This window comes from Oncorhynchus gorbuscha, unplaced genomic scaffold (genome assembly GCF_021184085.1).
Source record: "Oncorhynchus gorbuscha isolate QuinsamMale2020 ecotype Even-year unplaced genomic scaffold, OgorEven_v1.0 Un_scaffold_585, whole genome shotgun sequence".
NCBI classification, from domain to species: Eukaryota; Metazoa; Chordata; class Actinopteri; order Salmoniformes; family Salmonidae; genus Oncorhynchus; species Oncorhynchus gorbuscha.
Genome location: NW_025745419.1, coordinates 404,371 through 424,499, shown reverse-complemented (window position 1 = coordinate 424,499; position 20,129 = coordinate 404,371). Strand labels below are relative to the sequence as shown.

Genomic DNA, 20,129 nt, shown 5'->3' with positions numbered 1-20,129 from the left:
CATTCAACATTTCATTTGGGTTGACAGGGGGGGATGACCCCAGTGCCGGACATGCAGTCATGCCTGGAGAGATAACAGAGGAAAGACACATCTGTATTCACACACACACACAACACACACTCCCCCTAAACCCCTCCCCCCCAACCAGACTCCCCATACCAGCTCCAACTCCAGGCATTCCTCAGTCCTAGCCCCAGGCCCGCCTACCCCCCTTGGCCCCTCCAGACGCCCACATCTGGACATAACACAGCTGGCTTTCAGCAGGGACTGGGGAAGAGGGGGATGGAGGGGAGACTGGAGTGGAGATGGAGGGAGGGAAGAACAGAGGAGATGGGGGAGAAGGTGTATAGCACTGGGACTGATAAACACTGGGTTACTGGGGTTCATGTTTTAGAAAAAAATAGGACACATTGCCTTTCCATGACTCACCATTACCACAGTACAGATGAGGAAACACTACAATACTCCATATGGGACATGACTATATATCTATAGCCTTCTTTTTGGGTGGAATCACTGAGCGATTAGGTAAAGATAAGACAAGAGATCAGTCTCAGTGGTTCAGTGACAGCCTACAGACCATGGCCTGTATTCACAAAGAGTCTCAGAGTGCTGATCTAGGACCAGGTCCCACCTCTCCATACAAATACATATATTAGGATCTAAAAGCAAAACAAAAATTATTTCAGATCAGCACTCATACTGAGACACTTAGTGAATATGGGCCCAGGAGAGTGTTGAAACCCAGCTGCTTTGTGCTTTCAGCTCTCTTCTCAGCTGAGTGGCTCCAGACTCCAGAAGACTCCTGTACTGTGTCCCTCTCGAGCAGAGCTGACCCCAGTCATCTTTATCTCATTACTGAGAACTGACGTGAGACAGACTGAGACACAATGTGGGACAGCAAAGAGACAGATGCTACTTTTCACAAGTTCTCACACAGATAAAAATTGTCAGAAAACTACCCACAGAATTACATCAAAACAATGAGGCAAGACAAAAACAACATTTGCAAAATCCCTTTGCGGATGGAGAGATGAGAAATGTGGGAATAGGAGAAAAGAAGTAGAAGATGTGAAAGGGATTTATGAAGTTCATATGATCCAGCTTCAACAGATAAAAGAGAGAAGTGTGTGTGTCATCATTGTACTCTACAACTGTATTTACAAAGCAGTTGTCCACTGGATCCATAAGTCATGGATCCTCTATCTGCTTTATAGCCAACACCCAGAACACATCCTCTAACACACAACTCTCTCTCACTTATCTCTTCCCTCTCTCAAAGCCTCCTTCTTTCTCTCTCTCATTCTCCCTTTCTCTCTCACCTCCTTCCTCTTACTGCTTCAGTCTTTTTCTCTCTTCCACACAACACTCTACTCCAGCTCTCCATCATTATTCTCCCTCCTTCAACACAACACTCTACTCCAGCTCTCCATCATTATTCTCCCTCCTTCAACACAACACTCTACTCCAGCTCTCCATCATTATTCTCCCTCCTTCAACACAACACTCTACTCCAGCTCTCCATCATTATTCTCTCTCCTTCAACACAACACTCTACTCCAGCTCTCCATCATTATTCTCTCTCCTTCAACACAACACTCTACTCCAGCTCTCCATCATTATTCTCTCTCCTTCAACACAACACTCTACTCCAGCTCTCCATCATTATTCTCTCTCCTTCAACACAACACTCTACTCCAGCTCTCCATCATTATTCTCTCTCCTTCAACACAACACTCTACTCCAGCTCTCCATCATTATTCTCTCTCCTTCAACACAACACTCTACTCCAGCTCTCCATCATTATTCTCTCTCCTTCAACACAACACTCTACTCCAGCTCTCCATCATTATTCTCTCTCCTTCAACACAACACTCTACTCCAGCTCTCCATCATTATTCTCTCTCCTTCAACACAACACTCTACTCCAGCTCTCCATCATTATTCTCTCTCCTTCATTTGCCTGCCTGCGTTTATTCAATCGTAACCTCTGATCTTGACTCTAACCCCACACCATGTTCTCTACATCCATTTATTCCCACGCAGATTCTCTTCCACTGCTGCACCAGCAGCCCTGCAGAGGAGGACCGAGGAGGACACATGAATATGGATCAGATTCTCTTCCACTCTGCTGCACCAGCAGCCCTGCAGAGGAGGACCAAGGAGGACACATGAATATGGATCAGATTCTCTTCCACTGCTGCACCAGCAGCCCTGCAGAGGAGGACCAAGGAGGACACATGAATATGGATCAGATTCCCTTCCACTGCTGCACCAGCAGCCCTGCAGAGGAGGACCAAGGAGGACACATGAATATGGATCAGATTCCCTTCCACTCTGCTGCACCAGCAGCCCTGCAGAGGAGGACCGAGGAGGACACATGAATATGGATCAGATTCCCTTCCACTGCTGCACCAGCAGCCCTGCAGAGGAGGACCAAGGAGGACACATGAATATGGATCAGATTCTCTTCCACTCTGCTGCACCAGCAGCCCTGCAGAGGAGGACCAAGGAGGACACATGAATATGGATCAGATTCCCATCTTAAGCTCCATCATTTCCTACAGAGGTATCATGCAGTGATATGGTATCATGCAGTGATATGGTACCATGCAGTGATATGGTACCATGCAGTGATATGGTGTCATGCAGTGATATGGTATCATGCAGTGATATGGTATCATGCAGTGATATGGTACCATGCAGTGATATGGTGTCATGCAGTGATATGGTATCATGCAGTGATATGGTGTCATGCAGTGATATGGTAGCATGCAGTGATATGGTACCATGCAGTGATATGGTACCATGCAGTGATATGGTGTCATGCAGTGATATGGTGTCATGCAGTGATATGGTGTCATGCAGTGATATGGTATCATGCAGTGATATGGTATCATGCAGTGATATGGTAGCATGCAGTGATATGGTACCATGCAGTGATATGGTACCATGCAGTGATATGGTGTCATGCAGTGATATGGTGTCATGCAGTGATATGGTGTCATGCAGTGAGAACTAGGGATGGGACTTGGAAATGATTTCACTATTCTTATAATATCTGGATTGTTGAAATACATGAGTGTGGACTTGGTTGCACGACTCAGGAGAGGCGGTCCACTGTGCTCGTTGTTTCAGCAGACAGATGGGGGAGGGGTGCTAGAGGAGCAGGGGCTGGTGTGTCTGACACAGAGAGAGAGAGATCATCCTATCTGGTTGTGTGTTTCTTGACTGCATCAAATCGATATAAAGAAACTAGCTAAGTACACAAGCCAGTTAGCTAGCTAGCAAGACTAATTGATGTTTTCTGCTGCTCTCCCCGCGTCCTTGTCTACAACAACTCCATTCCTATTAAACAACAGCCTACCTGTTGGTTGGTCATTGTAGCCTACTCCTTCTCATTTAGCCAACTCCATTCCTATTAAACAACAGCCTACCTGTTGGTTGGTCATTGTAGCCTACTCCTTCTCATTTAGCCAACTTCATTCTGTAATTGTAATTCCATTCAGCATTATTAGAAATCTCCCACTTCACTTGGAGCCTCACTGTGGTGCTGCTTTGATTGACGACAATAACAAACTACACGTGTGAAAAACTGTCATATAACCGTTGTTTTATTAAAATGTCTGTCCTTGTATGTCGCAATGTCACAAATAATTAAATGACATTTTAGACAAAACCTTTTCATTAAAATAGGCCTATCTTTTTAATATATATATTTTTATACTCTCCCAGGTAATTGAATACTGAAGTCCATTCAGATATTGGACTAACCGAGCCCATCCCTAGTAAGGACTGACAGCTAGCTGCAGTTTGTAGCTAGTAGTTGTCTATTCTCAGTTTGTGGTGTTTAGTCTCTCTGTTAGTGTTTAGACTCAGATCAGTCTCTGTTTGACCTCACCATCACCTGATACACACACATACACACCCACGTACATATATACACACACACATACACGTACATACACGTACACACCCACGTACATATATACACACACACATGTACACGTACATACACGCACACACCCACACCCACACACCCACACCCACACACACACACACACACACACACACACACACACACACACACACACACACACACACACACACACACACACACACACACACACACGTACATATATACACACACACACACACGTACATATATACACGCACACGTACACATACACACACACTACGACACACACACATTAGGACCACCCCCCCGGGTTGTTTATATATACAGATGTGAGAGGTCGAGAAGAGCAGATGTTTCCAGTTAGGCATTCCTTCATAAAGCCTCAACATGATGTTGTAATGCAGGAGGAGGGTTGTGTGTGTCTGGGTCTCTATGCTGCAAGAAGAACATCCTTATGAAGGAGTAGGTCAATCACTAGTCTAACCCTGGGCTGGTCCAGACACACGCTTCAGACTGGAGACTGTTAGTGTGTTCTGACACAGTGGATGGCGACACCTGGATTGATACTAGCACCTATTTAACCCTGGGCTGGTCCAGACACACGCTTCAGACTGGAGACTGTTAGTGTGTTCTGACACAGTGGATGGCGACACCTGGAGAGATACTAGCACCTATTTAACCCTGGGCTGGTCCAGACACGCTTCAGACTGGAGACTGTTAGTGTGTTCTAACACAGTGGATGGCGACACCTGGAGAGATACTAGCACCTATTTAACCCTGGGCTGGTCCAGACACACGCTTCAGACTGGAGACTGTTAGTGTGTTCTGACACAGTGGATGGCAGACACCTGGATTGATACTAGCACCTATTTAACCCTGGGCTGGTCCAGACACACGCTTTCAGACTGGAGACTGTTAGTGTGTTCTGACACAGTGGATGGCGACACCTGGAGAGATACTAGCACCTATTTAACCCTGGGCTGGTCCAGACACACGCTTCAGACTGGAGACTGTTAGTGTGTTCTGACATAGTGGATGGCGACACCTGGAGAGATACTAGCACCTATTTAACCATTTTCATATGAACGTCCAGTATACAACTCACATAGGGCACGAGTACAGCACACAAACACACACAGGTGGTTGCACTAATGTTACTTTACAGACACTGGCAAAATGGAAGTAGGGAATATATGGTAACTGTTCACTTGGCAAAGACTGCTTGAATCACGTCATTTCAACAACAAACAATTCTTATTGTAATGAAGTTGAATCAACTGATAAGGATGTTGCATTTTCTTCACCCAACATTTAACCCAAATCCAATGACACATTGAATTCACGTTAGTGGACAACAACCAAATGTAACTAAAAACTTGACGTTGAACTGACGTCTGTGCCCAGTGGGGGAATTAAATCACCGGAGACATAAGCAACAACCTCAATCCCACAGAAACAAGTGGATTTACCAAAAGCTCAGAGGATTTGACAGCGAACAACTTACTCTGTTCTGTCAACTACATCAAGACTTAGACACCAGTAAAAAGAGTGTGACAGGGGAGAGAGGAGGGGGGGGGCAGAGAGGGAGGGAGGAACAGAGAGGAGGAGGGAACAGAGAGGGAGGGAGGAACAGAGATGGAGGGAGAGTCTCCAAAAGGCATTAGGGGTTGCACAAAAATATGCCCAATTTTCACAACAACTCACAGTTCAGAGAGAAAATCACCACTAGAGAGTCTGACAGAACAGCAACAAAACCCTCACAGTGTGTGTTCTGACAGATAACGCTATGCCCAGCTGTGGCTAGGGGTTTCTGGGTCAATATGGCTTCAAAACCAGCAGAAGGAGAAATATAAACTCAACTCACAGTTCAGACAGAAAATCCCTGGCCTCAACCACTGTGGGAAGAATAGCCACATCAACGCCACATCAACAGCAACAAGTCCCTGGCTGCCCTCATAATCATCACTGGACTAACAGCAGCAGACGTAAGGACTGGGCAGGGCAGTTTGTCAGTGTGTCCACCTCAATAGGTTTCACTATGTCTTCCTCACCAGGTTCCACCATGTCTTCCTTAATAGGTTCCACCATGTCTTCCTTAATAGGTTCCACCATGTCTTCCTCACCAGGTTCCACCATGTCTTCCTCACCAGGTTCCACCATGTCTTCCTCACTAGGTTTCACTATGTCATCCTCACCAGGTTCCACTATGTCTTCCTCACCAGGTTCCACCATGTCTTCCTCACTAGGTTCCACCATGTCTTCCTCAATAGGTTCCACCATTTCTTCCTCACTAGGTTCCCCCATGTCTTCCTCACCAGGTTCCCCCATGTCTTCCTCACCAGGTTCCACCATGTCTTCCTCACTAGGTTCCCCTATGTCTTCCATAATAGGTTCCACCATGTCTTCCTCAATAGGTTCCACTATGTCTTCCTCAGTAGGTTCCCACATGTCTTCCTCAATAGGTTCCACCATGTCTTCCTTAATAGGTTCCACCATGTCTTCCTCACTAGGTTCCACCATGTCTTCCTCTATAGGTTCTACCATGTCTTCTTCAATAGGTTCCCCCATGTCTTCCTCACTAGGTTCCACCGTGTCTTCCTCACCAGGTTCCACCATGTCTTCCTCACCAGGTTCCACCATGTCTTCCTCACCAGGTTCCACCATGTCTTCCTCACCAGGTTCCACCATGTCTTCCTCAATAGGTTCCACCATGTCTTCCTCAATAGGTTCCACCATGTCTTCCTCAATAGGTTCCACCATGTCTTCCTCAATAGGTTCCACCATGTCTTCCTCAATAGATTCCACCATGTCTTCCTCAATAGGTTCCACCATGTCTTCCTCAATAGGTTCCACCATGTCTTCTTCAATAGGTTCCACCATGTCTTCCTCACTAGGTTCCACCATGTCTTCCTCAATAGGTTCTACCATGTCTTCCACAATAGGTTCCACCATGTCTTCCGTAATAGGTTCCACCATGTCTTCCGCAATAGGTTCCACCATGTCTTCCGTAATAGGTTCCACCATGTCTTCCTCAATAGGTTCCACCATGTCTTCCGTAATAGGTTCCACCATGTCTTCCTCAATAGGTTCTACCATGTCTTCTGCAATAGGTTCCACCATGTCTTCCTCAATAGGTTCCACCATGTCTTCCGTAATAGGTTCCACCATGTCTTCCGCAATAGGTTCCACCATGTCTTCCGTAATAGGTTCCACCATGTCTTCCTCAATAGGTTCCACCATGTCTTCCTCAATAGGTTCCACCATGTATTCCTCAATAGGTTCCACCATGTCTTCCGCAATAGGTTCCACCATGTCTTCCTCACCAGGTTCCACCATGTCTTCCTCAATAGGTTCCACCATGTCTTCCTCAATAGGTTCCACCATGTCTTCCGCAATAGGTTCCACCATGTCTTCCTCACCAGGTTCCACCATATCAGGCGTATGTGAAAGGTCTTCTGATCAGCTTCTTCTTCCCCAAGACATAAGACTGCTGAACAGTTCATCAAATGGCTATCTGGACTATTTGCATTGACCCCCTTCATTTATTCATATTTCTTTGCACTGAGTCTCTCGCACAGTCTGGATGTAAACTCACTGGACGCTAACCACACACCGAAACATACTACACTGACACTCCAACACACACACACACACACACACACACACACACACACACACACACACACACACACACACACACACACACACACACACACACACACACACACACACACACACACACACACACACACACACACACACACACACACACACACACACACACACACACACACAGCGGTGTGTGTGTGTTAGCGGTGTGTGTGTGTTAGCGGTGTGTGTGTTAGCGGTGTGTGTGTGCTAGCGGTGTGTGTGTGCTAGCGGTGTGTGTGTGTGTGAGTTAGCGGTGTGTGTGTGTTAGCGGTGTGTGTGCTAGCGGTGTGTGTGTACTAGCGGTGCACACACATACATATTGTGTGTGCACCGCTACACACATATTTTATGTGGCCGAAATACGATCAAATGTTATGATGCTGATAAAGACAGCACCTCTACAGACGGTATATAACTGCACATTCTCTCCAGAGGCTGAAAGAAAGAAATCATACTACTCCACTGCTGTTCCCAAGTCCAAGTTGTTCCTACATTTGGTGTATCATGTTACTGCAGGAAATGGTTCAGTCTGCAGGAGTTAATAACAAGGCCATTTGAGAGGATATACACCCACAGTCAGCGTCCAGATTTCACCTTCCAGTTAACCCATCTCAACAGTAGGCTACAGTTCTCTTGCCATGTCACAGGCAACGTTTTGAAGTCCATCTTGTGACTATCGAATTTGTATAGTGCCTCAGAATTATCACACAACAACAATATTTAATGACCCGAAACCCGTTTGCCACGTGGATATAACATCGGGGCCATCAGGTTGTGAGTCAACCCACATATCACTAGTGTGTGTGTCTCTGTCTCTCTCTCTCTATGTGTGTGTGTGTGTGTCTGTCTCTGTCTCTCTCTGTGTGTTTGTGTGTGTGTGTGTTTGTGTGTGTGTGCTACACAGATATGGAGGTCAACAAGGTGTTTTTTACCTGTTTCCCCCCAACACCTACACACTCTACTGATGTCACAATGAGTGACACCAACCCCCACACAATCAAGTGACAAAATAGTTTTGCTTGATGCCAACACAGTAAGGTGATATAACTGAAGGAGAACCACACAAACACAGTCCTAATGATGTTACACACCTGTTCTCAACCACCGGCACCAAAGACGCATGAGAAGAGTAGTCTCTGTAGTGGTTTGTCTGTGTGAGTGTGTGTGTGTGTGTGTGAGTGTAAGTGTGTGCGTGTAGGTCTGGCTGAGGCTGCTCTGTGTGATGCTGTGAGAAAGTGACACCTGACACTTTATCACGGGTGCTGGTGACAATACAAGACCAAGCCCCGCCTCTTCTGGAGAAGGTGAGAGAGGGGGGTGTGTTTGTGTGACTGTGTAAGTGTTGTAAGGGATACATCCTCATGACCACATGGTTCCGTTTTCATTTCCTTCGCCATTTCACCGGCAGGTTAAAAGCCACTCATTCATCCAATGGTAAGGTCTGATTGGCAAGTGTGTGAGTATATTTTTTATTGTTTATTTCACTTTGGTTAATGATCTATTCCACTTGCTTTAAAAAAAAGGTTAAGAATAAATGTGCCACCCTATGAGATTCCCAATCACAGCTGGATGTGATACAGCCTGGAATTGAACCAGGGACTGTAGTGATGCCTCTTGCACTGAGATGCAGTGCCACAGACTGTTGTGCCACTCGGGAGCCCCCATTTGCTTTGGCAAATCTAAACATATGATTCCCATGCCATTAAAGCCCTTATATTGAAATGTAATTGAAATTGAGAGAGAGAGAGGCAAGCAAAAGACGAAACTCTTTCATTTGATAATGACACAATCTCGTCTCCTCTGTCGAGGGGGAGGGGGTGTTCTGTTTCTTTGATTATGTCTCAGGAAGCTGTTAGCTGCTGTTAGGCCCTGGAGTGAGTCTCTTTACATCAGTCTATATATATACACCTGAAGGAATAGTCTTGGCTGGGTTAGACAGAGGATTCTACTGTAATATCTAGACCCCTGTCAGTGTGTGCGTGCATGTGTGTGTCTCTTTCTCTCTCTTTGTGTGCGTGTGTGAGTGCATGTGTTTGTGTGGAGAGCAGCCTTCAGATATACCCACGCCCCCTGTTAATTAAGCAATAAGGCCAGAGTAGGTGTGGTATATGGCCAATATACCACGGCTAAGGGATGTTCTTACGTGCAACACAATGTGTTATATAACTGTTACACTCCCTCTGCAGCTCCAGTCATTGTCCTCAGTAGGATTCTATTAGGATTCTATTAGGATTCTATTAGTGGTTAAAAAAATACTTTTTAGAAAGCTGGACACGACTCACATGACTGTATAGGTAAGCCTGCTGTGCTTATGGATGAAAATGAGAAAATGTTCTCCTTTCTGTTTTGAGTTTTATATCCACCACTATTTACATACAGTATGTACATAATATTACAACCATATGCCTGTCTCTCTCTATCTCTCTCCTCTCTAGCACTCACTTTCTCCCCAGTTTCACCTTCTTTTTCTTCACAATCAGTACAGCTACAGTCACACAGTCAGTACAGCTACAGTCACACAGTCAGTACAGCTACAGTCACACAGTCAGTACAGCTACAGTCACAGTCAGTACAGCTATAATCACACAGTCAGTACAGCTACAGCCACACAGTCAGTACAGCTACAGCCACACAGTCAGTACAGCTACAGTCACACAGTCAGTACAGCTACAGTCACAGTCAGTACAGCTACAGTCACACATTCAGTACAGCTAGAGTCACAGTCAGTACAGCTACAGTCACACAGTCAGTACAGCTACAGTCACAGTCAGTACAGCTACAGTCACACAGTCAGTACAGCTACAGCCACACAGTCAGTACAGCTACAGTCACAGTCAGTACAGCTACAGTCACACAGTCAGTACAGATACAGTCATACAGTCAGTACAGCTATAGTCACACAGTCAGTACAGCTACAGTCACTCAGTCAGTACAGCTATAGTCACACATTCAGTACAGATACAGTCATACAGTCAGTACAGCTATAGTCACTCAGTCAGTACAGCTACAGTCACTCAGTCAGTACAGCTACAGTCACACAGTCAGTACATACAGTCACATAGTCAGTATAGCTACAGTCCCACAGCCAGTACAGTCACACAGTCAGCACAGCTACAGCTACAGTCCCACAGCCAGAACAGATACAGTCCCACAGCCAGTACAGTCACACAGTCAGTACAGTCACACAGTCAGTACAGCTACAGTCCCACAGCCAGTACAGTCACAGTCAGTACAGTCACCCAGTCATTACAGCTACAGTCCCACAGCCAGTACAGTCACACAGTCAGTACAGTCACAGTCAGTACAGCTACAGTCCCACAGCCAGAACAGATACAGTCCCACAGCCAGTACAGTCACACAGTCAGTACAGTCACACAGTCAGTACAGCTACAGTCCCACAGCCAGAACAGATACAGTCCCACAGCCAGTACAGTCACACAGTCAGTATAGTCACACAGTCAGTACAGCTACAGTCCCACAGCCAGAACAGATACAGTCCCACAGCCAGTACAGTCACACAGTCAGTCACAGTCACACAGTCCCACAGCCAGTACAGTCACAGTCAGTACAGTCACACAGTCAGTACAGCTAGTACAGTCACACAGTCCAGTACAGTCACACAGTCAGAACAGATACAGTCCCACAGTCAGTCACACAGTCAGAACAGCCCACAGTCACTGTCCCACAGCCAGTACAGTCACACAGTCAGTACAGATACAGTCCCACAGTCAGCACAGCTACAGTCCCACAGCCAGTACAGTCACACAGTCAGTACAGCTACAGTCCCACAGCCAGTACAGTCACACAGTCAGAACAGATACAGTCCCACAGCCAGTACAGTCACACAGTCAGAACAGATACAGTCCCACAGCCAGTACAGTCACACAGTCCCACAGCCAGTACAGTCAGCACAGATACAGTCCCACAGCCAGTACAGTCAGCACAGCTAGAGTCCCACAGCCAGTACAGTCACACAGTCAGCACAGATACAGTCCCACAGCCAGTACAGTCAGCACAGCTAGAGTCCCACAGCCAGTACAGTCACACAGTCAGAACAGATACAGTCCCACAGACAGTACAGTCAGAACAGATACAGTCCCACAGCCAGTACAGTCAGCACAGCTAGAGTCCCACAGCCAGTACAGTCACACAGTCAGAACAGATACAGTCCCACAGACAGTACAGTCACAGTCAGAACAGATACAGTCCCACAGCCAGTACAGTCAGCACAGCTAGAGTCCCACAGCCAGTACAGTCACACAGCCAGAACAGATACAGTCCCACAGACAGTACAGTCTCAGTCACTCAGTCAGTACAGCTACAGTACAGTCACACAGTCAGTACAGCTACAGCCCCACAGCCAGTACAGTCCCACAGCCAGTACAGCTACAGTCAATCAGTCAGTACAGCTACAGTATAGTCACATAGTCAGTACAGCTACAGTACAGTCACATAGTCAGTACAGCTACAGTCACTCAGTCAGTACAGCTACAGTATAGTCACATAGTCAGTACAGCTACAGTACAGTCACATAGTCAGTACAGCTACAGTACAGTCCCACAGCCAGTACAGTCACTCAGTCAGAACAGCTACAGTCACTCAGTCAGTACAGCTAGAGTACAGTCACATAGTCAGTACAGCCTGAAATCAGTTGGTTCTGAGTTCATCTCTTCTTCTGGACTTTCTTAGCTGTCTCTCAAATCCACAGGAGTGTAAACAGTAGAGGAATGCAGGGAAAAGGAAACCAGAAGATGAAGGGAGATCAAACCCAGAAAACCCCAGGGAGAATCGTATGACTTCTACACACACAGATGCACTGATGCAAAAGGTGGCATGTGGACATACAGACAAGCATGCATACACCCACATACGCAGGCAGTAATGCACACATGCACATATGCAGACACACACGCGTGCACACATGAACATACACACACACACATTAGGCGAATGTGTTCGTGATTATGGTTGGTGACAGGGGGTCTGTGGAGCTCTGTAGAGGCGCTGCCTGCACTACTTCCCAGCCCCAGAACAGACTGGGCTGCAGACTGGAGCCTAATCCCTCAGCTCCTCCCTCGACTCCTCCCCCCAGGAAGTCCTGGAATTCAAGGTAACCCTAGGAGTCTGGCTGCCCTGACAACACTTACTGTAGCAAACTGGGCTCACTGCATACACAGTAGAGATGAGAGGAAAAGAGAGGTCCTTTAGAGTTCTAGATAACTGAGTAGACTAAACAGTCACATCTAAAACTGATCAGAACTGCTCTGTGGTTAAGCAGCCATCCTGTGAAAGACTGCAGCCCTGCTACAGAGCCCCTCCCTCCCTGTTCCCCCATCCATCCAGCTGGTCAGACATTTCTATGTCTGTTTTATGGACCACAGCGGAGGCCAAGGAGGGAAAACAGACATGTGTGGGAGACAGGGTGTGAGACAGACGGCTGGTACTGACACCCCCCCCCTCACTCTCAGCCTCTGGAGTCTGCAATGGAAGTTACAGATGCATGGTCCATGTTTTATATTACATATCTAGACTGAAATCCATCTCTTATAAAACATGGACTCTCAGTTGGGACACTGACAGAGTACAGGCATTGGGGTCAGCTGAAGGCTGCAGACCGGATACTGTCCCCTTATTATTTTATAATGAGTCCTGGCCACCAACTAAACTATATCAACAAATAAATACATTATTTTAGCTCTGTGGATTAGAGTGGACACACATGCATGCATGCACATATCTCACAAACACACTTTGATCCCTTTGTAATAAAACAGGAAATATCACCTCCTCGTCCACCCACAGCTTGTTACACATTACCATAGACATGTCCAGCTGCAGGACCCTAGTCCTACGTGAGAGTGTGAGTGTGTGTGCCGTGCATACATGAGAGTGTGTGTGTGCGTGCCGTCCATACATTAGTGTGTGTGTGCGTGCCGTGCATACATGAGTGTGAGTGTGTGTGCCGTGCATACATGAGTGTGTGAGTGTGCCATGCATACATGAGTGTGTGTGTGTGTGTGTGTGCGTGCCGTGCATACATGAGAGTGTGAGTGTGCGTGCCGTGCATACATGAGAGTGTGAGTGTGCGTGCCGTGCATACATGAGAGTGTGAGTGTGCGTGCCGTGCATACATGAGAGTGTGTGCGTGCCGTGCATACATGAGTGTGCGTGCCGTGCATACATGAGAATGTGAGTGTGCGTGCCGTGCATACATGACAGTGTGAGTGTGCCGTGCATACATGAGAGTGTGAGTGTGCGTGCCGTGCATACATGAGAGTGTGAGTGTGCGTGCCGTGCATACATGAGAGTGTGAGTGTGCGTGCCGTGCATACATGAGTGTGTGTATGTGTGCCGTGCATACATGAGAGTGTGAGTGTGCCGTGCATACATGAGAGTGTGAGTGTGCGTGCCGTGCATACATGAGTGTGTGTATGTGTGCCGTGCATACATGAGTGTGTGTGTGTGTGTGCGTGCCGTGCATACATGAGTGTGTGAGTGTGCGTGCCGTGCATACATGAGTGTGTGTGTGTGCGTGTCGTCCATACATGAGTGTGAGTGTGCCGTGCATACATGAGAGTGTGAGTGTGCGTGCCGTGCATACATGAGTGTGAGTGTGCCGTGCATACATGAGTGTGTGAGTGTGCCATGCATACATGAGTGTGTGTGTGTGCGTGCCGTCCATACATGAGAATGTGAGTGTGCGTGCCGTGCATACATGAGAGTGTGAGTGTGCGTGCCGTGCATACATGAGAGTGTGAGTGTGCGTGCCGTGCATACATGAGAATGTGAGTGTGCGTGCCGTGCATACATGAGAGTGTGAGTGTGCGTGCCGTGCATACATGAGAGTGTGAGTGTGCGTGCCGTGCATACATGAGAGTGTGTGCGTGCCGTGCATACATGAGTGTGCGTGCCGTGCATACATGAGAATGTGAGTGTGCGTGCCGTGCATACATGACAGTGTGAGTGTGCCGTGCATACATGAGAGTGTGAGTGTGCGTGCCGTGCATACATGAGAGTGTGAGTGTGCGTGCCGTGCATACATGAGTGTGTGTATGTGTGCCGTGCATACATGAGAGTGTGAGTGTGCCGTGCATACATGAGAGTGTGAGTGTGCGTGCCGTGCATACATGAGTGTGTGTATGTGTGCCGTGCATACATGAGTGTGTGTGTGTGTGTGCGTGCCGTGCATACATGAGTGTGTGAGTGTGCGTGCCGTGCATACATGAGAATGTGAGTGTGCGTGCCGTGCATACATGAGTGTGCGTGCCGTGCATACATGAGAATGTGAGTGTGCGTGCCGTGCATACATGACAGTGTGAGTGTGCCGTGCATACATGAGTGTGTGTGTGTGCGTGCCGTCCATACATGAGAGTGTGAGTGTGCGTGCCGTGCATACATGAGAATGTGAGTGTGCGTGCCGTGCATACATGAGAGTGTGAGTGTGCCGTGCATACATGAGTGTGTGAGTGTGCCATGCATACATGAGTGTGCGTGCCGTGCATACATGAGAGTGTGAGTGTGCGTGCCGTGCATACATGAGAGTGTGAGTGTGCCGTGCATACATGAGTGTGAGTGTGCGTGCCGTGCATACATGAGTGTGTGTATGTGTGCCGTGCATACATGAGTGTGAGTGTGCGTGCCGTGCGAGTGTGCCGTGCATACATGAGAGTGTGAGTGTGCGTGCCGTGCATACATGAGAGTGTGAGTGTGCCGTGCATACATGAGAGTGTGAGTGTGCGTGCCGTGCATACATGAGAGTGTGAGTGTGCCGTGCATACATGAGAGTGTGAGTGTGCCGTGCATACATGAGAGTGTGAGTGTGCGTGCCGTGCATACATGAGAGTGTGAGTGTGCCGTGCATACATGAAAGTGTGAGTGTGCGTGCCGTGCATACATGAGAGTGTGAGTGTGCGTGTCCTCCAGACATCCATACTACCCTACACTGGCCCACTGACTGGCTGTTGTGCAGGGTTTCCCAAACTCGGTCCTTTCCTCTCCTTTCCTTTCCTCTCCTTTCCTCCTCTCCACTTGGAAAGGATTTGTTTCTGGGGTCTCTGTGTATTTTATGTTCTCTTCAGGCAAGCTTGGGCAGAGAGAGATTGAGAGAGAGAGGGAGGGGTGTGGGGGGGGATACATTTCCTGAGCTTAGTTAGGCCTTCTGGCCCCTCAGGCTGCTGGGATTTCTCTCCACGGCTCACAAAGCGATCGCAGCAGAGCAAAGGCTAAACACGCACACACACACACTGCATGCACGCATGCACACATACACCACACGCCCCCCCCCCACACACACACACACACTGATTGGTCTTGTCAGTGCTTTTGTAGAAATAAGAGTTCTGCATCGTGCACCAATTGGCAAGACGAGCGTAAGTGAAAACACATGTTCTGTTGAATGCATGAAACAGAAGCAGAGGAGCCTCCTCTTGCAGATGAAAACAAAAGCAGAGTAGATTGTCAGGAAGACAGGGACCCAACGGAAATGTTTTCCAAATCAACATGCAATACTTGAACTAGATTTGAGAAAACAAACTGTTTGCAGCCCATAAGCCAGGGCTATCATATTTCAGACATCTGCACATACAGCCATTCACCAGAACATGTTCACCCAAGGGTCCCTATTCATAAAGCTTTACAGAGTAGGAGGGCTGATCTAGGATCAGGTCCCCCTGTCCATCCATCTTATTTATTGTTATTTATTTATTATGATCTAAAACACTAAACTGATCCTAGCCCAGCACTTCTACACTGAGGTCTCGTGGTCCTTCTGTAGCTCAGTTGGTAGAGCATGGCGCTTCGCCAGGGTAGTGGGTTTGATCCCGGGACCACCCATACATAGAATGTATGCACACATGACTGTAAGTCGCTTTGTAAAAGCGTCTGCTAAATAGCATATATTATTATTATTATTATTATTATTATATTATATTACTGTAATACTGTATGGATAGTAGTTTCTTCAGCCACAGGATGTCACTGAGGTACTTGACAAGCACAGGGAGAATTGCTGCATTGTCCATTAGGTCAGAATCCTAACCACTGTGATGTAATGACCCTTGACCTTTGAGTGCCTTTCTGACCATTGAAACTACAAGAAGTCTGGAACCAATCCTGCCACCTGACACACACACACACACACACACACACACACACACACACACACACACACACACACACACACACACACACACACACACACACACACACACACACACACACACACACACACACACACACACACACACACACACAAACAGGGCTCCCTTCAAATAGAGGACAGGTCTAATCTAATCTAGGCCATCAGATCAGGTTGGAGCTCAGTCAGCCAGCTCAAAAAACAAGACCCAGGTAATCAGATCTCAGCAGGTATAGGATGGAGTCACCCTTAGACACAGATCTAAGGTCAATTTGTATGTCTCCCCCTAATAGTGTAGGTTATGATTTGGGGAAGATAGACTGACCCTAGATCTGTGACTAAAGGCAATAAGATGTTATACATCGGCTTCTCTGGCTGCTACAGCGAGAGAATGCTGACCCACATTCAAATACCAGCACACGGTGACAGCATGGTACTGTGCAGATAGAAGATAGCAGATTGGGTTTAGCTACCCTTGAGCTACCCTTGAACTCAATCTTACCTGGAACCCACAGGGTGAAAGCAAGAGAGGAAGACCCAAGAACACCTTGAGTGGTGACACAGAACAAGACATGAAGATAGTGGGGGTGACGTATCAACACCTTGAAGGAATGGTGCAGGACAGAAGGGTTTGGAAGAGATAGGAAGTGTGGAATTTCATAAGGAATTCAAAGGCCAAAGTAAGTACTCTATGTTCTCTCGAACATCCCCTAACTTCAGCCATAATCCCCGAAATACCATCCCCTGATCCTGGAGCCTTCAGTCCATCTCTGATGTGCAGATATGAGTGCAGGATTTTGTTCCAGCCAAGAACACAAGAACACAGCCCTACTCCAGTGTAAAAAGCATGTATCTATGTCAGCTGGTGGTCTCTGGTGTGTGTTTGTGCATGTGGAGGCTTTTGTTCCAGTCCAGCACTAACCCACCACCACAACACCCCCACAAAGTAAACATCCATTGAGTCTCAACCGAGGGGGTACGCACCTTCTTGGCGGCCCGCGACGGTGACCTTCGCGTGGGCTTGGGTACCTCTCTGGTCAGGGTAGTGGGCAGCTTGGACACAGAGCCGTTCTCTCTCTTGGCTGTGTGCGAGGAGGCCGGGGGCGAGGAGGGGGTGGTGAGGCTGGGGGTGGTGAGGCTGGGGGTGAGGCAGGGGAAACAGAGGTGGGTCCCCCCAGATGGACAGCCATCTCCTCGGTGCAGACGAGGCGCAGGCTGCGAAGGTACTCGTCCGTCTCCCGGTCTACCACCAGCAGCCTGGTCTCATGCTCCACCGCCTTGATCCTCTGCACCACCTGTGGGGAGAGGGAGATCATTATTGCACATCATTATAACACTGTACATAGCCATAATATGACATTTGAAATGTGTATATTTGAAACTTGTGAGTGTTACTGTTCATTTTTTAAAATTGTATATATTACTCTGTTGTTTATTATCTAGTTCACTTGCTTTGGCAATATAAACATATGTTTCCCATGCCAATAAAGCCCTTTGAATGGAATGGAACAAAGGAGAGGATGAAAGCGTAAGATAGGGAGAGAAAGAGAGTAATAACATGATAATTGACATGATAATGAAGTAGTGGACTACAGGGAATAGGGGGTGATGGGAGACAGAAACACCAACACTCTCTACAGTAGCTGGACCCTACATCATGTCAGCCTCTTTGTTGAAGTGTCTAAAGTGGGTCTCCCTTGTCCCAGGCCTCCCAGTAGACGTCTGTCTCCGCCAGTGATGACTTACTGCTGAGCGGCGCGGGGTAAAGGACTAGGGAGGGAGGGTTTGGGAACACATTCTCATTTACAGCAACAACCTGGGGAATAGTTACAGGGGAGAGGAGGGGGGATGAACGAGCCAATTGTAAACTGGGGATGATTAGGTGGCAATGATGGTATGAGGGTTAGATTGGGAATTTAGCCAGGACACTAGGATTAACACCTCTACTCTGACAATAAGTGTCATGGGATCTTTAGTGACCACAGAGAGTCAGGACACCCGTTTAACATCCCATCCAAAAGACAGCACCCTACACAGGGCAATGTCCCCAATGACTGCCCTGGGGCATTATTTTTAGACCAGAGGAAAGGGTGCCTCCTACTGGCCCTCCAACACCACTTCCAGCAGCATCTGGTTTCCCATCCAGCGACTGACCAGGACCAACACTGCTTAGCTTCAGAAGCCAGCCAGCAGTGGTATGCAGGGTGGTGTGCTGCTGGTTAAAGCCATCAGTGGTATGCAGGGTGGTGTGCTGCTGGTTAAAGCCATCAGTGGTATGCAGGGTGGTGTGCTGCTGGTTAAAGCCATCAGTGGTATGCAGGGTGGTGTGCTGCTGGTTAAAGCCATCAGTGTTATGCAGGGTGGTGTGCTGCTGGTTAAAGCCATCAGTGTTATGCAGGGTGGTGTGCTGCTGGTTAAAGCCATCATTGGTATGCAGGGTGGTGTGCTGCTGGTTAAAGCCATCAGTGGTATGCAGGGTGGTGTGCTGCTGGTTAAAGCCATCAGTGTTATGCAGGGTGGTGTGCTGCTGGTTAAAGCCATCAGTGGTATGCAGGGTGGTGTGCTGCTGGTTAAAGCCATCATTGGTATGCAGGGTGGTGTGCTGCTGGCGCATATTAAACATGTCGATGTAGACCACTGACAGAGAAAACCGGATGGAGTTGGACAGTTCGTGATGTGCTATACTCACTTGATGGTGCGTATCTTTCTCCACATTTCCCCCGTTCACCTCAATGACACGGTCCCCCGGGCGCAGCCCCGAAGCTTCGGCTGACGACGCGGGCTCAACTTTGCGAATGAACTGGCCGTTCTTCCCCTTCTCACCGTGCAAGTGAAACCCATACCCGTTCTCACTCTTTGTCATGATACAAAGCCGTGGTTTCAGTTCGCTGGCCATTTCTCCTGCAGTCCAGGACTTTAAACCTATTTTGTTCTTGAATATAGTTAGAAAAGCAGAAAACATACAAAAAGGCAATACAATAATGACCCAACAGAGCGCAGAGCGAAACTTTCACTCTACATGTAAAACACCATCCGCTGCGTGTGCGTAATATGTTCCAAAAGTTGCTCTGCAGGTTCTTCACACACAAAAACGCTCCAAACACAAGAAAACACCCCGTATTAAAAATTATATTCCAGCATAGAACTTCACATGTAATAAAGGCAAACTCCTCCTAAAAATAGGCTAAATTATATTCCCAGGCGAACGTATTGCATGGTGGAGCCAAGATATCCGCTAGTCGTGTCGTCTCTCCGAAAACGAGTGAATTATTCTTGTTGGCGGCGCAGCGTCCTCAATCCCTCCAACTTGTCCATCCTGAGGACTGATAAAGCGAGAAACCCCCCGTGCAACATGCTGCACCAGGAAAGAGAAACAGGCACTAACTAACCCCTCTCTCGACCTCCATCCATAACAACCGGTTG

General features: G+C 47.6%; 1 protein-coding gene across 1 annotated transcript in view; it reads right to left on the bottom strand.

The window, feature by feature from the left end:
- Positions 1-19,602, bottom strand: part of LOC124018865 (Na(+)/H(+) exchange regulatory cofactor NHE-RF2-like) — a 66,628-nt gene extending 47,026 nt beyond the window's left edge. The window contains exons 1-2 of the mRNA XM_046334174.1: positions 19,396-19,602; positions 17,691-17,963 (exon numbers count right to left, since the gene is read on the bottom strand). Coding sequence (XP_046190130.1) covers positions 17,691-17,963; positions 19,396-19,602 — 480 coding nt within the window. The remainder of the gene's footprint in view (positions 1-17,690; positions 17,964-19,395) is intronic.
- Between the last annotated feature and the right edge of the window lie 527 nt (positions 19,603-20,129).